The sequence below is a fragment of the Bos mutus genome, chromosome 26 (assembly GCF_027580195.1).
Source record: "Bos mutus isolate GX-2022 chromosome 26, NWIPB_WYAK_1.1, whole genome shotgun sequence".
In the NCBI taxonomy this organism is placed as follows: Eukaryota; Metazoa; Chordata; class Mammalia; order Artiodactyla; family Bovidae; genus Bos; species Bos mutus.
The window spans coordinates 42,152,569-42,174,242 of NC_091642.1; the positions used below are offsets into that span (position 1 = coordinate 42,152,569).

Here is a 21,674-nt window from a genome sequence, read left to right on the forward strand (position 1 = left end):
GTTCACCACCACAGAAGTCCCGTGAACCTCGCAGGCATGACTGATCATTAACTCCATTTCCAGCCCTTCTCCCTTCTCAAGAGAACTGTGGGGAATGGTGGTGGTGATTGGGGGCAGCGGGAGGATGAGGCTGAAAGTCCAAGCTTCTAATTATGGCTTGTTATTTCCAGTGAACAACCATTATCCTGGAGCCATCCAGTCATCTCAGAACAAAAGACACTCTTACCACCCGAGACAGTACAATGGTTTCAGGAGCCCAATGTCAAGAACCCGGGGCAGAGACCAACATATATATTTTTTTCTCTTATTTTACAGCCAACTTAGGGGTATAAGCAGTATTTCATTGTGATTTTGGAGAAAGCAATGGCAACCCACTCCAGTACTCTTGTCTGGAAACTCCCATGGACGGAGGAGCCTGACAGACTGCAGTCCACGGGGTTGCTAAGAGTCGGACATGACTGAGCGACTTCACTTTCACTTTTCACTTTCACACATCGGAGAAGGAAATGGCAACCCACTCCAGTGTTCTTGCCTGGAGAATCCCAGGGAAGGGGGAGCCTGTTGGGCTGCCATCTACGGGGTCGCACTGAATCGGACACGACTGAAGCAACTTAGCAGCAGCAGCACTGTGATTTTAATATCTAACGATATTATCAGATAGTTTATTAGTATCTTTTCACATGCTTATTTCCCATCCACAGATCTTTCTTTAGTAAAGTATCTGTTCAAATTTTTGCCCCTTTTCAAAACTGGATTATGTGTCACCTTATCAGTGAGATGTAACTTTTTAAATATATTTTGGACTCAAATCCTTAATCACATATATATGGTTTGCAACTATTTTCTCCAAGTCTGTTGCTTGTCTTCTCAGTTTCCAAATAGTGCTTTTCTTTTTGAAGCACAAAGATTTTTAATTTTGATGAAGTTCATTTCTATTTTTTTTAAATGGATTATGCATGTTTCTGTATCTAAGAAGTCATTGCCTAATCCAAGATGGTGAAGACCTACTACTATGTTTTCTTCTAAAAGTTTCATAGTTTTAGCTTTTAAATCCAGGTCATTGATCCTACATTTTGTTTGTTTCTCTTTAAAAACTGTAGTACAACTATATTAGTTTCAAGTGTATAACAGTGATTCAATAGTTTTAAAGATTATACTCTAAATTATTACAAAATAATGGCTATGTTTTCCTGTGCTGCACAATATATCCTTGCTGCTTGATCCTACATTTTCTTCTAGAAGTTTTCTAATTCTAGATTTTATACAAGTCTATAATCTATTTTTCTGTATCGTGTGGGGAAGGGTCTGAGTGTCATTTTTTTAACATATGGGTTTCCAACTGTTTCAGCACCATTTGCTGAAAGGACGCCAACACATTACCTTGGCATCTATGCAAAAAACTGACCATATATATCAGAATTTACTTCTTGACTTGATTATATTGATCCATCTGTTTATGGCTATAATTTTATAATAAGTTTTAAAGTCAGGTATTTATTAAGTCCTTTTGCTTTTTCAAAATTGTTTTAGCTCTTCTAGAGCCTCTGCATTTCTGTATAGATTTTAGAATAAGCTTCTCAATTTCTACAAAGAGATCCACTGCAATTATGACAGGGATTGTAGTCAGTCTACAGATGATCAATCTGAATCTTCCAATCTATAAAGATAGTATATCTCTGGATTTATTTGGGTTATCTTTAATTTCTCTCTGTAATGCTCTGTAGTTTTTAGTGTACAGAAATGCTCATTTTTAAAATACCAACAATAAATATCTTATTTAAGCTTTGAATCTGGTAACAAGTTGTAACAGCAAATTTTGCAGAAGTTATTTAGAATCTTTCAGACACAATTTTAAGTTTTCCATACCTCACATTCATCAATGAGATAAACCTTAAACAATGAAAAAACAGCAAAGGTCTGTTATCTCATAAAGTTTAAGGGTTTTAAAACATTCATAAAACCAAGTAGGAAAGAAATTAATACCTATCTCAAAGAGGGAACTTGCCTTGACTATTTTGTTTCTGCTACCAAAAAAGTGTTTGGTAGCAGAAACTAAGTACAGCTCTTTCTCCACTTATGATGGGGTTACATCTCAATAAACACTTCATTAAACTGAAAACATCCAGTCAGAAACCTACCAAACATCACAGCTTACCTTTTGTTGTACAATTGTTTAGTCGTGTCTGACTCTTTGTGACCCCATGAACTGCAGCAAGCCAGGCTTCCCTGTCCTGCTATTTCCTGGAGTCTCCTCAAATCTACCCTACTTTAAATGTGTTCAAAATGCTAACATTAGCCTACAGTTGAGCAGAATCACCTAAGACAAAGCCTACTTTATAATAAAGTGCTGAATATCTCACATTAAACACTGTACTGAAAGTGAAACACAGCATGGCTGTGTGGGTCTAAAATGGTTTTAAGAATATTGGCAGTGTTTTGCTTGTGACTGAGTTACTGACTGAGAGTTGCAGCTGACTGAGAGCTGCAGCAGACTGCCGATGCCCAGCAGTATGAGCGTATCACACTGCAGAGAGCTAGCCTGGGAAAAGTATAGCTTCTACTGAATGTGTATCATTTTTGCACCATCATAAAGTCAAAAACTTTTAAGTCAAACCATCATCATAAATCATGAATTAGGAACCACGTGTACTAAATCTGGTTTTCTTCCCTAACTCCCATCTAATCCACAGAAAGTTCACCAACTAAAGTCATCCACACACACACACACACACACACACACACACACACAATTTCTCTCTATATGTATATAAAACTTAATACCACAAACTCAATCAAATGTATCATCTTCAGTCTTTCTGTCACAATCTTTTACTACAAGATTTTCATTTCCAACTATGAATATATAAGCTTTCATGGAGTCATATTTGTCAAACAGTTTAGATTCTATCAAAGGTTCAAATTATGAAAAGTATTTTTAAACTTTGAGAAGTATGAATGTTAAAAAGACTTTTTGATGAGAAACTCTCATTTAAAATAAAAATTTAGAAAAATTCATATCAGAAATCATGTACAATTTCACTATTTAAAATATGGCAAAAATTAGAAACTACCCAAACGCTCAGTGACAAGATGATATAAACTATGGTATTTACTTACTGAATATTGAACATCACTGAATACTGTACTCTAGTAAAAATGAATAAACTATAGTATATGTAACAACATGATAAATATTATAAATGTAATGTTGGAGGGGGAAAGAAACAATCCCAAAACACAGTAAGCATATGTCTCTAAGCAAAACTAAGCATGTCATTTGGGCACAGATACATTCATAATAAAAAAAATTTTACGGAGACTAAGGAATAGTATGAACCAAATGGGGAATAGTCTGCAAAGGGGATAGGAAGTAAACAGGGCCAGGGGAGAGTGGAAAATGAAATCATGGAGAAATACATAAATAGACAAATGCAATCACTAATGCTCCAGTTCTTGGGTTGAATGGAGGGTGTACATGCTTTATAACTTACATAGGTCATCTAATTTTTTGTTAAGTATAATTATTTTTTAAAAACATAAAAGCAAAATCTATTTTTAAAAATCACCCATCATAAAACATTTTCCAGAAGCTTAATTTGGCTTTAATCCTGTTTTAAAAAGTTTTTAAAAGTTTTTACCGTTGTTTCTGTTTAACTGCTTTGTCCAAGTGCTGAAAGATATCCTGAAACAGGGTGCAGCTGGATCGACTGTTAATAGAATACCCATATCCTCTTTTCCAATATTGTTTCAGATCATTTAAATATTCTAAAACCTAAAAATAAAAATTTCAAACATCATTACATTTTTATTAATATAACAGATTTTCTGATTTAATAATGATCTCTCAGAAAAGGTTACATTGTTTAATCACTATTCTACACAAAGTACAGGAGAATCTTAGCAGTTACAAAGTTTTTATTTACATTTCAAGTATTTAAGGGTGAGACCCAGAGATTTACACTGAGACACAAACCTGAATGGGAATGTAGAGACTGACATGAAAGAGCAAGTCAGCAGTATTCACAGCCAACAATCCCAGCATCCTTGACAGTTCAGAAGAGTGGGATAAAGACAGGTGCATGCCTCCCTTCTCTTCTAAAATTATATTAAGATCATAGCAAAGATAGAAACAGAAAAAAGAAAACATAAATAGAAAAATATTCATTATAGCACAGAAAGTTGCTCACAGTGAGTCAGGAATTTTAAAGAATTTTAGGAAGGTAGAAACCAGATAGAAAATGAGTTACTTTGGTTCAAGCAACCAAAAACAGTAATAAGAACAGCAATAAAAGTAGACCAAGACTATGGGAAATTGGTACTAGAAGGAATGAATTAATATATTAAAACATTCTAAAGGACAAACTGACAAAAGACACACATCTCTAAGACCTATTAATTCCATTTATTATAATAATCACAGAGGAACATGAGAGACAATGTACAAGAATATCTTAGAATAGCAATGCTTATAGGAACCAAAAAAAAAAAATTCTGGAAATACCTAAACTTCATTAAGAGGTAGATAATTAAACTAGAATATACACATACTATGGATACTATGAGATTATTTATAGATCTACATGAACTGATATGGAAAGATCTCCAAGACATAATGCTGAATGAGAACAGCTGGTTAAGAATAATAAATACTTGTTGGCCTCACCGCAAGCAATAGATCAGACCACCAACTACTGTTAAAGTGTGCAAGCATGCTCAGTTGCTCAGTCATGTCCAACTCTTTGTGACCCTATGGACTGTAGCCCACCAAGCTCCTCTGTCCATGGGATTATCTCAGCAAGAATACTGGAGATGCCATTTCGTCTTTCAGGGGATCTTTTCGACCTAGGAATCAAACCTGTGTCTCCTGTAGCTCCTGCACTGGCAGGTGGATTCTTTACCCCTGAGCCACCGGGGAAGCCCATTTTAGTGTGATGGGGCAATATCAGGCATTTCTGAACCTGTCATGGCCAGAGTATTCTTACTCTACTGGGTTTTTTTTATGTAGCCCAGTGTATGTTGTTTAACTATTGTTGGTAAGGAGAGAAGAGCAAGATGGGGGGAAGGATGGGACACAGATACGTATAGAAGATCATATGTGAGCCAGTGAAAAAGGTCTGGAACAGATCCTTCTCTTACAGCTCTCAGAGGAGACCAGGCCTGCTGACATCTTAAGTGTGGACTAGTAGTGGAATATATTAATCTTTTTTTTTCATTTTCCTAAGAAGTAATTGAAAGCTATAATTTATGCAGTTATTTTCAATGTTTGGAGCCTTATGCCTTTTACAGATCTATTAAAAATGCTGGATCTCTTTTCAGTTTTGAAATCTTGGACACATTCCATAATTTAGTTGAGATTTACTTCATTATCTGCTGAGAGTTCCAGCACCTCCTCAGAATTGTGCCAAGTCCTCAAAAATGCCCTTAGCACACAGACAGTATTCAATAAATGCCAATTGTTTTGTGAATTTCTGTATTTTTGTAAAAGACATTTGTTAAAGAAAAAAAGTAGAATAAATACAGTACAATACCGTTTACTACCAAAATACATACATTAAAAGATTGAAAAATACACATTAAACTGACAAGAACGATAGATTTTCTGTGGAGACCTCTTAACTTGGAGTTGGTGATTAAGGTGGCCTTTATCTGAATGTTAAAACTTGTATTCATGTATCATTTGATCTAACACCAAAAGTGGAGGATAAAAAGTTGCAATCCAAAAGAGGTACAAGAGAAGACCATGTGGCCGATATGAGCCATTCTTCCCAGAAAAGTCCCTAGAGAAATTAAGTGCTAGCTGTAAGTTTAAAATCAAGAGCAAGGACAGGCCAGTGCCATGTACTAAAAACAAAACTCAACAAATACTAAAAGTGAAAGTGAAGTCGCTCAGTCGTGTCCAACTCTTTACTACCCCATGGACTGTAGCCTACAAAGCTCCTCTGTCCATGGGATTCTCCAGGCAAGAATACTGGAGTGGGTTGCTAAAGAGGTAATTAAATAAAAAAGTTAACAAAAGGAAAAAGTAAAAAATTTTTTAATTAAAATAAAAAGAATTAGACAAAGTTTTGCCAAATCTTTTCAAGAAATGAAACAAAAATAGTATCAGAAATGAAAAAGAAGAGGCACTCTGAAACTGACACAGGGAAAAGAATGTCAGGCAGAATGCAGCAGTCTTGCTGAGTCAAGAAGTCAGTACTCAGAGTTTAGTAAGTCTGAAGTGACTGGAATTAGAAGGTTAGAGAAGAGAGGAAGAAGCTACACAGAAAAAGAACTCCAAAAATCATGGAAGTGGCAGGGGGGAATCCCCTTGATTATGTTGCAAATGTTATGGGATTTGTAAGCTGATCAACTGCAGAGCTAGCACAAGGCTAGGAGATATTCACGTTCCAAGCAGCTTAAGTAGAGAGCTCCACAGATACCAAGAGATCCAGGATTTCAATCTGGACGCCAAAGGGTCATACTTTAACAGTAAAGACGTGTATAAGTAAAGTCTTGTGTCTGAGTTTTGTAAGGTCAGGTCTAGAACTTGAAACTCAGGAGAATAAAGCTTCAAAAGGATCAAACTGATCCACAAGTAACTTAACTGCAGAATAAAACAAAATTCAACACTTAAAAGACAAAATCCAGGTATTCAACACCGTAACATTCACAGTGTCCATTATCTAATAAATTACTAGAAATACATGAAGAAACAAGAAATATAATATTAACTAGGAGAAAAATCAGTCAATAAAAGAATCTATCTTACGAAAAAATCACAATTCAATACTAGAAAATGTACTAATGTAATTAACTATGCTAGAAGATTAAAGAAGAAAAAATAATCATCTTCCTAGATGCCAGAAATCCAGCACATTCTTAATTTTAAAAACAATAAACAAATAGAAAGTTTTAGTAGACAAGAAACAGAAATTTTCTTAACTTGGTAAGGATAACTACTGGTGACTATGCCAAACATATTTTATAATGAAAAACTGAACGTGCTCTTAACTAGAAAATATACAGATATATCTGCTCTCTTCTCTCAGAAATCACTCTAAAAAACAAGAATCAGAAAGAGAAAGGCAAATGTTCCTTTCAAAGAAATTAGAAATCCTGAGCCACCACCATAAATGAGGACGGACTGCCAAATGCAGTAAAAATCAAACACAACATCTCAGATAAAACCAGCAGAAGACAGATCCTCAAAGCACACGGTACACTTGTGGAAGTAAATCCAGCAATCCTTGCTCAAAACAATGAAGTCTAACAGGAGCCTCCCTGGACAGAGTATAACACCATTACAGGAAACATACTGACCATCCATCTCTACATGAAGTGTACTGCAAAGAATCTCAGAGAAAAACTCTAAATTGTAAGGAACACTATTTATCTCTGAACCAATAGGCTCATCCCTATTGGCCACTTGAGAAGTAAAAGCTGAACTCATTGCAAAGATGAGTAATTAAAAAGGTGCTGGTGTCTACACAAACATACAAATTAAAAACAAGACAGCTACACAGATAAAACAGCCAGAAAAAAAGCCCACTCACCCTAGAAATTCTACAGAGCAAATGAAAACTATAATTAAATATAGTATCATGAATTCTAAAGACTTAAGAAAATAATCATTTAAAAAAAGAAAGTACAAAATGAGAAAAAAAAAGATATGGGAAGAAGCCTAAAGATAGAAATACACATTGGAACAGCTCCAAAAATAGTTTGGCCTCTACAAAGAACCCATATGAATGAAGCGGAAAGAAAGGGAATACCAATTACGCGGGCAGAAACTGTAGATGAATTACTGCCATCACCAGGTAGAGCACAGAACTTAATATATTATGAAAATTTCATAAAAGAATAGGTATTGGAAATCCATTCATCCTCTCTGAACTTTGGAAATACATTCACCCTATAAAAAGAAGAATTTGGATTATATTAGCGGGCGCAGGAGGGCCTAGAGGAGCTATTCCACGTTCAAGGTCAGGAGGGCTGGTGCTGAGGAGATACCCCTCGTCCAAGGTAAGGAGCAGCAGCTGCGCCTTGCTGGAGCAGCTGTGAAGAGATACCCCATGTCCAAGGTAAGAGAAACCCAAGTAAGACGGTAGGTGTTGCAAGAGGGCATCAGAGGGCAGACACACTGAAACCATACTCACAGAAAACCAGTAAATCTAATCACACTAGGACCACAGCCTTGTTTAACTCAATGAAACTAAGCCATGCCCGTGGGGCCACCCAAGACAGGCGAGTCATTGTGGAGAGGTCTGACAGAATGTGGTCCACTGGAGAAGGGAATGGCAAACCACTTCAATATTCTTGCCTTGAGAACCCCATGAACAGTATGAAAAGGCAAAATGATAGGATACTGAAAAGGAACTCCCCAGGTCAGTAGGTGCCCAATATGCTACTGGAGATCAGTGGAGAAATAACTCCAGAAAGAATGAAGGGATGGAGCCAAAGCAAAAACAACACCCAGTTGTGGATGTGACTGGTGATAGAAGCAAGGTCTGATGCTGTAAAGAGCAATATTGCATAGGAACCTGGAATGCCAGGTCCATCAATCAAGGCAAATTGGAAGTGGTCAAACAAGAGATGGCAAGAGAAAACGTCGACATTCTAGCAATCAGCAAACTAAAATGGACTGGAATGGGTGAATTTAACTCAGATGACCATTATATCTACTACTGTGGGCAGGAATCCCTTACAAGAAATGGAGTAGCCATCATGGTCAACAAAAGAGTCCGATATGCAGTACTTGGATGCAATCTCAAAAACGACAGAATGATCTCTCTTTGTTTCCAAGGCAAACCATTCAATATCACAGTAATCCAAGTCTATGCCCCAACCAGTAACGGTGAAGAAGCTGAACTTGAACAGTTCTATGAAGACCTACAAGACCTTTTAGAACTAACACCCAAAAAAGATGTCCTTTTCATTATAGGGGACTGGAATGCAAAAGTAGGAAGTCAAGAAACACCTGGAGTAACAGGCAAATTTGGCCTTGGCATATGGAATGAAGCAGGGCAAAGACTAAGACAGTTTTGCCAAGAAAATGCACTGGTCATAGCAAACACCCTCTTCCAACAACACAAGAGAAGACTCTACACATGGACATCACCAGATGGTCAATACCGAAATCAGACTGATTATATTCTTTGCAGCTAAAGATGGAGAAGCTCTATACAGTCAACAAAAACAAGACCAGGAGCTGACTGTGCCTCAGATCATGAACACCTTATTACCAAATTCAGACTTAAATTGAAGAAAGTAGGGAAACCACTAGACCATTCAGGTATGACCTAAATCAAATCCCTTATGATTATACAGTGGAAGTGAGAAATAGATTTAAGGGCCTAGATCTGATAGATAGAGTGCCTGATCAACTATGGAATGAGGTTCGTGACACTGTACAGGAGACAGGGATCAAGACCATCCCCATGGAAAAGAAATACAAAAAAGCAAAATGGCTGTCTGGGGAGGCCTTACAAATAGCTGTGAAAAGAAGAGAAGCGAAAAGCAAAAGAGAAAGGGAAAGATATAAGCATCTGAATGCAGAGTTCCAAAGAATAGCAAGGAGAGATAAGAAAGTCTTCCTCAGCGATCAATGCAAAGAAATAGAGGAAAACAACAGAATGGGAAAGACTAGAGATCTCTTCAAGAAAACTAGAGATACCAAGGGAACATTTCATGCAAAGATGGGCTCGATAAAGGACAGAAATGGTAAGGACCTAACAGAAGCAGAAGATATTAAGAAGAGGTGGCAAGAATATATAGAACTACTGTACAAAAAAGAGCTTCACAACCCAGATAATCATGATGGTGTGATCACTCACCTAGAGCCAGACATCCTGGAATGTGAAGTCAAGTGGGCCTTAGAAAGCATCACTATGAACAAAGCTAGTGGAGGTGATGGAATTCCAATTGAGCTATTTCAAATCCTGAAAGATGATACTGTGAAAGTGCTGCACTCAATATGCCAGCAAATTTGGAAAACTCAGCAGTGGCCACAGGACTGGAAAAGGTCAGTTTTCATTCTAATCCCAAAGAAAGGCAATGCCAAAGAATGCTCAAACTACCACACAATTGCACTCATCTCACATGCTAGTAAAGTAATGCTCAAAATTCTGAAAGCCAGGCTTCAGCAATACATGAACCATGAACTTCCAGATGTTCAAGCTGGTTTTAGAAAAGGCAGAGGAACCACAGATCAAATTGCCAACATCCGCTGGATCATCGAAAAAGCAAGAGAGTTCCAGAAAAACATCTCTTTCTGCTTTATTGACTATGCCAAAGCCTTTGACTGTGTGGATCACAATAAACTATGGAAAATTCTTCAAGAGATAGGAATACCACACCACTGACCTGCCTCTTGAAAAAGTTAGAAGCAACAGTTAGAACTGGACATGGACAACAGACTGGTTCAAAATAGGAAAAGGAGTACATCAAGGCTGTATATTGTCACCCTGCTTATTTAACTTATATGCAGAGTACATTATGAGAAATGCTGGGCTGGAAGAAGCACAAGCTGGAATCAAGATTGCCGGCAGAAATATCAATGACCTCAGATATGCAGATGACACCACCCTTATGGCAGAAAGTGAAGAGGAAAAAGCCTCTTGATGAAAGTGAAAGTGGAGAGTAAAAAAGTTGGCTTCAACTTTGTTTTTCATTCAGAAAATGAAGATCATGGCATCTGGTCCCATCACTTCATGGGAAATAGATGGGGGAACAATGGAAACAGTATTAGACTTTATTTTGGGGGGCTCCAAAATCACTGCAGATGGTGACTGCAGCCATGAAATTAAAAGACGCTTACTCCTTGGAAGGAAAGTTATGACCAACCTAGATAGCATATTCAAAAGCAGAGACATTACTTTGCCAACTAAGGTCAGGCTAGTCAAAGCTATGGTTTTTCCTGTGGTCATGTATGGATGTGAGAGTTGGACTGTGAAGAAGGCTGAGCGCTGAAGAATTGATGCTTTTGAACTGTGGTGTTGGAGAAGACTCTTGAGAGTCCCTTGGACTGCAAGGAGATCCAACCAATCCATTCTGAAGGAGATCAGCCCTGGGATTTCTTTGGAAGGAAAGATGCTAAAGCTGAAACTCCAGTACTTTGGCCACCTCATGCGAAGAGTTGACTCATTGGAAAAGACTCTGATGCTGGGTGGGATTGGGGGCAGGAGGAGAAGGGGACGACAGAGGATGAGATGGCTGGATGGCATCACTGACTCTATGGACGTGAGTCTCAGTGAACTCCGGGAGTTGGTGATGGACAGGGAGGCCTGGCATGCTGCGATTCGTGGGGTCGCAAAGAGTGAGACACGACTGAGTGACTGAACTGAACTGAGCTCTACAATCCTTTACAGCAGTAAAATTTGATAATGGTTAAGTAGGTTTTTAAACAGGTGGATCTAGAAATCAAATCACAATGAAGAATGTTTGCCAGAGTTTTATGAACACAACCTATTTACAAACAGATAGGTCCTAACTGAACAATTAATCTTTGTTAAGAAAATTATGAGATAGTCCAAGACACTTAATGTTCCCTACTCTTTTTTGAAAAGCTGCTTCAAATAACAACAATGAAAACCATGCAAAGAAGGCAAAGAAACTCCAAAAGTAATACATACCTTTGCATCATCTATGTCAAAAACATCACACCAAGGAGATTTAACACCTTTAATTGCCAGGTCAAAGGAACAGGTGAAAAAAGCTACCTGAATTAAATCTGAGGAAAAAAGAAAGAGTAAAATTTATGGGTTACTATTTTATGCAGTTTTCCAAAGGCTGAATATCTACAGAATGCCAAGGATTTACTACATAAATCATAGTTTGATTTTGTTAATTTTAGAGGGTTGGAAGAGGGGAGATAAAGTTATAAAAGGTTTTAATCCCCAACTTGAAAATTAGCAATAACAAGGGACATTTATTGAACAGTTCTTTTAAGTACACAACAATTTACTTTATAACTATTAAGAAGAAAGTACAGAGAAGGATATAAAAAAAGAGAGAAGAAAAAGGGCAGAGTTAAGTGAGGAGTCAGGAGGAAGGTGAAACAAAGGGTCAAGGAGAGAAAGAGGGAAAAATCATACTATGAGACCTGACTCTGCCACTAATTATCTTGGGTAACTCATTCTAGGCTCCCTGGATCTCGACACAAAATAGGCAAAGCATTTATCCTTTTGTTAAGCAATAGTTAAGAATATATAATTAATATATCTATAACACATAAAGGGTACCTATATTCAAAGAGAAAAAACAGAATAATCCAACAACAGAACATGGCCATGGTTTATAAAGAGGCAATTCACAGTAGGAGTGAAATAACTAATAAACATATGAAAGGATGTTCAACCTTACAAGTAACCAAAGAAACACAAAATAAAGCTAGATATCATTTTTCATTAATCGAATTGGTAAAAGTCAAAATGACTAATAATATCCACTATTGGATGAATTAGGGGAAATGAGCATTCTCATATATTGCTGATATAAGTTTTTCTACACTTTCAGAGAACAATTTGGTAGTATATGTCAAGATGTCAAATATTCATGCTCCTTAATCCAATAAGTCTACCTATATTTGTTTATCTTATAAACTCTCAAGTGCATAAAGCAGACTATAAGGATGTTCACTGTTGCATTATTTGAAAGAGTTAAAAACTAAGAAACACTTCAGTAGAAAAGTAATTTCCTATACAAAGAATCTGGACTGTATTAGCTTCAGCCTCTCTGACCAGTAAAACTTAATGATGGGGTAAATAATTTTTAACTAGTATTGACCTAAAAATGTATCATATATATTTTTGAAATAACACAATTTTAAAAAATTACTCAGCTGCATTTCTAAATAAGAATAAATTACAAAAAATACATTCAACTTCACCTTTCTATGTAAAAACAAAGGTATTTAAATAGCTAAAGTATTTTCAAGCAGCTCTCTGTGCCAGGTACTGTGTTAATGCTTTGCATGAATAAATCTAATACAATCCTTCCAATAATCCTATGAGGCAGGCACAATTCCTATTTCTGTTTTACACAGAAAGAAACCATGACATAGTTATTAAGGAACTAGTGAGGTATAAAGATCAGAGAGTTATTCAAAAGTATAACAAAGTCAAGAATCAAAAGCAAACAGTCCAATTCCAGAACCCATGATTTTAACCATTATGCTAATATTGCCTCCAAAAAGTTGCTCTCACCCAATCAGTAAAATACAAATTTGTTGTTGTTTTCAGTTGCTAAGCCGTGTCTTACTCTTCTGCAACCCCACAGACCATAGCCCACCAGGCTCTTCTGTCCATGGGATTCCCCAGGCAAGAACACTAGAGTGGGTTTCCATTTCCTTCTCCAGGGGATCTTCCCGACCCAGGGATCAAACCCATGTTTCCTGCATTGACAGGCAGATTCTTTACCACTGACTCACCAGAGAAGTCCAAAACACAAAAATCCTTGTCAATTCAGAGACTAGAAACAGTTTTTTAAAAAAAAATCTTAAACAATTTTAAATGTCCACTAACAGAATAATGGCTAGATACTGGTAGTTATATAATGTAATTCTATACATAAGTATAAATGTAGAACTAGAATTATATGCATTAAATAAAAAAAATACAAAGTTGAATTAAAATCAAATTTCAGACTAATATCATAGTTTGACATCATTCCTAGAAGTTTAAAAATCTGAAAATTATATCCCATTTAGGTACATAAATTTAAACATTAAAAACTGACATGGGATGACTTAAATGCTCAATTCATAACAACAGTTACCTGTGGGGAGAAAAGGAAAGGAATGAGATCCTGGAGAGGGCCTTGCTTGCTTGCTAAGTCACTTCAGTCGTGTCCGACTCTGTGCGACCCCATAGACAGTAGCCCACCAGGCTCCCCCGTCCCTGGGATTCTCCAGGCAAGAACACTGGAGTGGGTTGCCATTTCCTTCTCCAATGCATGAAAGTGAAAAGTGCAAGTGAAGTCGCTCAGTCGTGTCTGACTCTTAGAGACCCCATGGACTGCAGCCTACCAGGCTCCTCTGTCCACGGGATTTTCCAGGCAAGAGTACTGGAGTGGGGATGCCATTGACTTCTCCGGGAGAGGGCCTAAGGGCCCTCAATTTATTTACAGCAACTAACTGAAGCATAATTTTAAAATCTGATCAAACTAAGTTGTGGGTATATAGATACTCATTATATTACCCTTTATTATCATCTATGTACTTGAATTATTTCCCAAATAAGTAATTTTTAAAGCTCTGCAAATGACTCCAATGCATAGCCAGTTAAAGAAAGGGAAAAAACTCAATTTTAAATGCTACTAGGCATCTTCACTTTTCTGATCCTTCGGCATTCCAGGTGGTGCAGTGGTAAAGAATCTGCCTGCCAATGCACGAACTGCAGGAAACTGGGGTTTGATTTCTGGGTTGGGAAAATCCTCTGGAGGAGGGCATGGCAACCCACTCCAGTAATCCTGCCCAGAGAATTCCATGGACAGAGGAGCTTGGCGGGCTACAGTCCATGGTGTCACAAAGAGTCGGGCATGATTGAGCATGCACTCACATAAAGCATTTAGACACCAGATCAACAGATGCTAGCCTACTTAATTTGTTCCCAACATCTCCTACTTCTAGTCCTTGGAAATTTATTCACACTATAAAGAAATTACACTCTATATATAGATTGATCAGTATCTGCTATATGGATTACACATTCTTAGAAAACAGGGGACATTTTTTTATTATTTTTCTTAATTTCTCATTGCTAGGTGAGTATGTATCCTGGTTTTCCACCTGCTCTCCCAGCACAATTAATAATAGTGTTTCCTTTTACCCAGGTTGCAGGATAAATTGCAGCCAACCCATCACTGCAACAGCTTATGACACATATGTCGGTTCACTTTCTCAAAATCTCTAGGATAAAAGCCTCAAAGGAAAAAAAAAATTACACTTCTTCTCTAAAACTTTATCCCTTTCAAACATTAACATGTACTTCTGAACTGCTTTAAAAGCTAAAGAATTTTTATATGATTTTCCATTTGTATTACTTTAGGAGGAAATAATTCAGAAAAGATAATTTCTGTTTTGTAAATAATGCTTGGGGTTGAAGCTTCACATAACTTTTCCCTCAAAAAAAAAAAAAAAAATCCAGTATATATCAAGAATTTTGTGCATTAACTTACATAAAACTCAAAGAAAAATCTGAACACCAAAATAGTAAGCATGAGATATAAATCTTCTTGACCTAGAACACATTATTTTCTCAATGTAAAATCAATTGTGGTCCTTTAAAAGGAATAACTTTATGCTTCCGTATTATTCCATATTTACAGTCTAAAAACCACTTAAATTATTTCAGAGTTCAAATGCAACATAACAGGCACATTACCTGCATTTAAGTTGTTGACTGGCACTTGCAAAATATCTGCAACTTTTTTTAATATGTTCTGCATTTCTGGTCCAGTTTTGAAGGCTTCTACGTGATAAAGAGCAGTAGCATTCCTTTCCACTTGAGTTAAAAACTTCTCACAATGATCAAAGAACCTCATTAATTTATCATTAATTCTTGGAGGTCCACACTCCATATCTGAAAGGAGAAAAAAATACTGTGTGTATACATATGTGTGTGTATATATATACACATATATACATATATATATGTACATATACATCCATTGATAGGAATGACAATTTGAAATTATTGAAAATTTTGTTTCAAGTATAAAGAGGAACACTAAAAACCTATTCACACCTCAACATATCTGAAATAAGTAAACACACTGCTTATGAAAGACATGGGGCACAACTATCTCCCACTTGTAAAGATAGTTCATGAGAGGTTGAAAAAAAGACGCTAAAAAAGACTAAAGAAACAGAGAACATCAAAGGTAAAATAAAATGTTAGAGCAATACTACACTATGAAATAAACTGAAATGAATGTTTTCTTAAAGAAAATAAAAAATGATTTGACATGAATGTCATAAGAAGTACAAAAATGTATTACATAGGTACTGTTTCTATCAGGCATAGAAAATTTGAGAAATCAAACTAAAACTTAGCAAAGATTCTAATAACAAGGTGAGAGAGAATTCAAGATAGACTCTGTTTTACTACTTTAATCCAAAGTCTAAATAAAGAGTATTTTATTTTATCAACTAACTTTCTCAAATCTATGTTACTTTACAAAAAGACTGCTTTGGACAAAAACTATTGACAACAACACAAGATATATTAAAGTTTCAGGTATTATGTATTTCATTGTGCTAGACGTTTCTGATTTGGTTTATTTTCTAATTGGAGCTCCTACATAACTTTCCATTAAAAATTTTATATGCTACATTATTTCCCCAATTAAGGAACAAATGCATACTAGAAAAGCATTCATAATCATGCTCAAACTACTGGGATGCCTTTTAATTTTTCTCAGTCATATTTAAAATACACAGATTTTCAGACATCATTTCCCCAAAAATTTACTATGACAAGAACACTGAGTACTAATAGTACATAATATTGTTTCTGTAATTAAAATGAGAAAACTATGTCTTGTTATACCATTTTGTTTTGGATGTGTCTGTGAAAACCTATGTATGTGTATTTATTCATTTCAAATCCTGAAATGAATAATTAAGCCCACTGAATTGGCAACTGGATTACAGTTCTTAAGAAACATCTTGACTGAGAAAATAAGTCATCTTTATCATCTTTTTCTGTGGCCTCAAAATTTCCTAAGTAGATCTGGATAATTCACCCCTGCTATTATCTAATTACTGCTGTTCTTTAAACAGAAACAAAGGCATTGTTCTGTTTCTGTAAGAATACAAAATCCAATTCAGTGGCTTCCCTCCAAACCCCAGATGTACAAAACAGGCAAAACAATTGTCTGTAGATAATAATAATGCAGCTAAGCAAAAGGTTTAATCTCTGAGACTGAAAATGGTGAGGGGCAGCTTATCCTGAACTATTTTGACCCAGGGCTAGCAAAAGCTAATTCTCACAATGCCATTTAAGGGCAAAAATTCATTCATCCCTCTCAGAAGGTCCAGTAGTTCCTTTCTGGTATACACTAGTGTATACCAACATTCAGCTAACTTTAAAAAACTGTGGGAAATTTTCACTCATACTAATGGAAAAAAGTCTAGCTATTTAATTAAAAAGCACAATTCAACAAGTGACTAAACACAAGTCAGCAAAATAAGTTACCCACAGAGCAGTAACATGACAGTGTCAATGGAAGACCCCTCGGAGATGGCTGAACAGCTGAAGAGAGGATGCTATTTGAGAAATGACAAACCAGTCTACTTCTAATTTATTTTTCACTTGGGCTTTTTAAAGCTAAACGATGCCTCACCTCAACTTTGACCTTAAAGCTGATCAAGAAGTATTAACACTTGTTCATCTCTCTGGCACAAAAATGTCATGTTTTCATTCTTATCCTTAAGTTATAGGACAAATAGAAGTTGTACATATAGTACAATGGTTAAGAGATCAAGTTCTAAACCATTTTCCCTGGGTCCATACCCAGTCATCTGAAATTAGGCAAATAATTGCTTCTATGTCTCAACCTCCTCACCTGTTAAGATGGGCAAAAATGCCATCAACTTCAGAGAGCTGTTGTAAAGATTATGTGAAATAAGTGTGAGGCATGCCTGGCACACAGCAAGCATTAAGTGTTTGCTATTATTATTGTTGTTGTCTATGATTATTAAAACATTTTCTAAGGAAAAAAGCATCATTCCGGAGAAAACAGAAGGCCTGGATTCCGGGCCTGACTCTTAGTCCTTAAACTAAGAAAGGACAATCAGCAAGGGATATTCTTGGGCTCAGCATCATGACCTGTGAAATGAGAACAATGCTGGATGATCTCCCAAACTTTGCAAAAGCATAAGTAATGGAATAAATTAGTAAAGTACTGCGCCATGACCGTGGACCACAGCTACAAAGAGAGTAACTCTACAGTACATGCAAGAACAAAAGAGAAAAACGCAGAGCAGTAAAGAAAATCGGAGGGCAGCTTCCTAAAATAGGTTGTAGGTCTAGAACTGGTATCTGAAAAAGTTGTTAATGAAAAAAATAAAACAACATCTAAATAGTATCAGAGGTAAAGCCTGAGGAAAAAAACTCATAGACTGTATTAAATTTAAAAAAAAAAAAAAAAAGGTGCGCCCAACTGTGGAACTCGCTGTCAGAGAGAGGAAAGGGACAAGGGTTGGTGCTCAGAGAGAGAAATTCATTTTGGGAATGGATGATCAAAAACTGCCCTGGCCTGTCTCTTTTACTACTGGATCCCCCAACGTCTACTACAGCTTCCTGTACGTAGAAGGTAACCAAATTCATCCTTGATAAAAGAATAAATGAACATCATGGATGTATGTATGAGAAGTCAAGAGCTGAACAGCCCAAAGGATGGGCGCGGGGTGGGCGGAGAAGGACGGGGAGGCTGGAGTCAGAGGGAAGTGAGGAGAGGCTGGAGTCAGGGAAGTCCAGGATCTGGGGGCGACCCAGGGTGGTCACCTGCGATGTCGGGTGGCGGTAACCCCGGGTGGTAGTGCTGCCAGAGCCCTTGCAGGAAGGCGGCGCCGCTGTCCATGCAGCGGTGCTTGGAGCTGGTGACTAGCTGCAGGCGGCCGTAGTTCTCTCGGCTGAAGAGGGCAGGGAAAAGGGAGGCCAGGCGCAGGGCCAGCTGTCGCATGTCCTGCCGCCCCTTCTCCACCAGCTGCCCGTCCATCCAGTCAGCGTACCACAGCGGCCAGTCGGCCAGCGCGGCGCCCAGGTCGCCGCGGCCGGCAGCGCGAGTCCGGTCATCCTCGGCCCCGCGGGCCTGCAGCAGCCCGTGCAGCTGCCGCAGCTTGCGGATCTGTTTGGTCGTCGGGTAGCGGGTGCCATGGCGGATGAGGGCGACCAGTTGCACCGGGGTGCAGGTCTCCTCTAACAACTCCGGGTCCCGCCGCGGCACTTCGGGGTCCGGCAGCAGCCCGGGGTTGGCATCCTCGTAGCGAGTCTTGGTGCCAAAGTAGGGGCTGAGCGCGGAAACCACACTGTTCTCCGGCTCCAGGAGGGAGCAGCGAGAGAGCGACGAGACCAGCGCCACAGCCAGGACCGCGACGGGCGTTGCGGAGACCCTGACGAGGCTGCACGGGCCGCGGGGCATGGTGCGCTGCGACCCGCGGAGGGTGACGTACCGGCTGGGTCGCCGACTTCCGGCTCCGGTGGGCAGGGGGCGGGCCTGAAGGGCGCTTCCGGCCGGTGCCCCCGGGATTCACAGAGAGATCTCAGCACTCCGGCTCTGAAGCGGTAACCGTGGCTGGCAGAGCACCGAGAGGACAGGCGGGATGCTACGAGGAGCCCAGTGGACTCGTGGCTCAGGTGAAGCCGGCAGAAATCTCCTAGGAGTTTTGGAGATCTGTGGCTAAGGTGGAGCCTGCATCTCCTGGCCCTGGAACGTGGGAGAATTTCCTCATAGCTGGCGCCTCAGGGACTGACTCAAAGACTCCCCCACTGTTTTAATTCTCTTGGTTGTGAATGAACCCTGATTCAGGCTTAGTCTCCAAAGCTGCCAAAACAGGACACGTTTTAACAGCTGACTCTTGTGTCATCATTCTTAACATTGTACTCTGTTTTTCAAAATGTAGTTTGAACCGCTGCATCAAATCTGCCTGAAGCCTTTGATGAAAATGTAGATTCGTGGTTCCTGCCCCCAAATACCTCCTAAGCCCAAGGTTTTCCTACGTTTGTGTTGCCCTTTTACAGCAGGCAGAGAAGAACCTAGAAAGAGGCTCAGTTCTCCAGGAAATGTAATTCCTGAACTTTGGTATTGACATGGAGCGGCAAAGCTGACATCAACGAAACAGCATCCCAGAAGTACTGGCTTGATACCGAAGGTTTAGCAAGTAGAGACAGCAATCCTAACAACTCGGGAGCGTTGAGTCATGGTCCAATAGATTTACTCCATTATTAAGTATGAGCTAATCTTTGTGAAGCAAACGAGGTCTGTATTTACCACCACTTTGAGTCCAGACTCTTCCTCCCACATAATTACATTTTTGTAGGTTATTGCTCAGAATCTCACTCCAGAAGTTATAAATCTGAACAGTACCTTGGTTTCTCCACTTGTTAGTCTCTCAGTCGTGTCTGACTCTGCAATCCCATGGTCTGTAGCCTGCCAGGCTCCTCTGTTCATGGAATTCTCCAGGCAAGAATATTGGAGTGGGTTGCCATTTCCTTCTCTGCGAAGGAGAAGGATCTTCTCAGGAAGAGAAGGAAGGAGAAGGAAGAGAATCTTCGCAGGGATCAAACCCGGGTCACTTGCATTGCAGGCAGATTCTTTACCATCTGAGCCACCAGACCCTGTCCTTTTCCACTTGAATCCTAGTTTATATGCCAGCTAGGAAAGAGTATTAAAGAAATTATGTATGCTCAGTTGCTTCAGTCGTGTCTGACTGTTGGCACCTCTGTGGACTGCAGCCTGCCAGGTTCCTCAGTCAATGGGATTCTCTAGGCAAGAATACTGGAGTGAGTTGCCATGTGCTGCTCCAGGGTGTCTTCCTGACCCTGGGATTGAACCCGTGTCTTCGGCATTGCAGGCGGATTCTTTACTGACCGAGCCACCAGGGAAGCCCAAAGAAGTCATAGAATGATCCAAATAGGAGGAAGTTTGGGTTATGTTTTTCTAAGTGTAGCTTTTCCTTCAAAGACACTTTTGGTAAGTGTCTTTTGGTAATTGCTCATGGTAAGTCCATCTCTAGCTTTATTCTTTTTATCCATAAAAGTGCCCCTCTGGTCCAGAAACAAGTACCTGTAAATGTTAAGCAGTAAGGAAAATGGTGTAAAGTCAAGAATAGATTCCAACTTGAATTCTTCAAAATTTTAAGAACCATGACAGGTAACCATTTTTAGAATATGTTCTTTTTTGTTATACCATGTTTTGGAATGTTAGTGCCTGAATACTTATGTTGGTGATATTTCACAGAGCTGTGCTCAAATTAATGTTAATGAACATCTACTCTTTCTTTATAGACTTCCTTTTTAAAAAACTTTTTTATTGGTGTATAGTTGATTTACAATGTTGTGTTAGTTTCAGGTGTATAGCAAAATGAATCAGTTATACATATATCTACTCTTTTAGATCCTTTTTCCATATAGGACATTACAGAGTATTGAATAGAGTTTACCGTGGTATACAGTAGGTCCTTGTTAGTTACGGTTCATTAAGCAAACATTTGTGCCACATGCATCTCACTGTTTTACTTAATACATAGTGTATTTTACTTAATAAAATACATACATTTTATTATGTATTTACTTAATACATACATGTATTTAATAATCACCTCAGGCTTCCCTGGTGGTCCACTGGTTAAGAATCTGCCTGCCAGTGCAGGGAACAGGGGTTCGAGCCCTGTTCAGGGAAGACTTCACATGCTGCAGAGCAGCTAAGCCTGTGCACCTGGAGTCCTTGCTCTGCAAGGAGAAGCCACCGAAATGAGAAGCTCATGCCCTCCACAACTAGAGAAAGCCCAAGTGCAGCAATGAAGACCCAGTGCAATGATAAATAAATAAATAATGATCACGTCTCATGACCAATCTTTTGAGTCCTCAGGAGCTACGAAATCCTAACAGCATCATTCCTTCCTAATGCAACAATCTTTAGAGAATTTGTTTAACTTCCAAAACACTAGATTTGCCCCTAGCTTGATTTTATTT

At 38.5% G+C, this 21,674-nt stretch overlaps 1 protein-coding gene across 8 annotated transcripts in view; it reads right to left on the minus strand.

Moving 5' to 3' along the window:
- The window catches only part of MINPP1 (multiple inositol-polyphosphate phosphatase 1), a 98,705-nt gene extending 79,464 nt beyond the window's left edge, over window positions 1-19,241 (minus strand). For 4 of the 8 annotated variants that reach the window (XM_070363691.1, XM_070363689.1, XM_070363688.1 and 1 more), the window contains exons 1-4: window positions 18,486-19,186; window positions 15,360-15,557; window positions 11,610-11,707; window positions 3,639-3,772 (exon numbers count right to left, since the gene is read on the minus strand). In XM_070363691.1, coding sequence (XP_070219792.1) covers window positions 3,639-3,772; window positions 11,610-11,707; window positions 15,360-15,557; window positions 18,486-19,122 — 1,067 coding nt within the window. In that variant the 5' untranslated portion in view covers window positions 19,123-19,186. Of the gene's footprint in view, window positions 1-3,638; window positions 3,773-11,609; window positions 11,708-15,359; window positions 15,558-18,485 lie in introns of all 8 variants that reach the window. The other 4 variants (XM_070363686.1, XM_070363687.1, XM_070363685.1 and 1 more) reach the window with 4 other exon arrangements.
- Window positions 19,242-21,674: the final 2,433 nt, after the last annotated feature.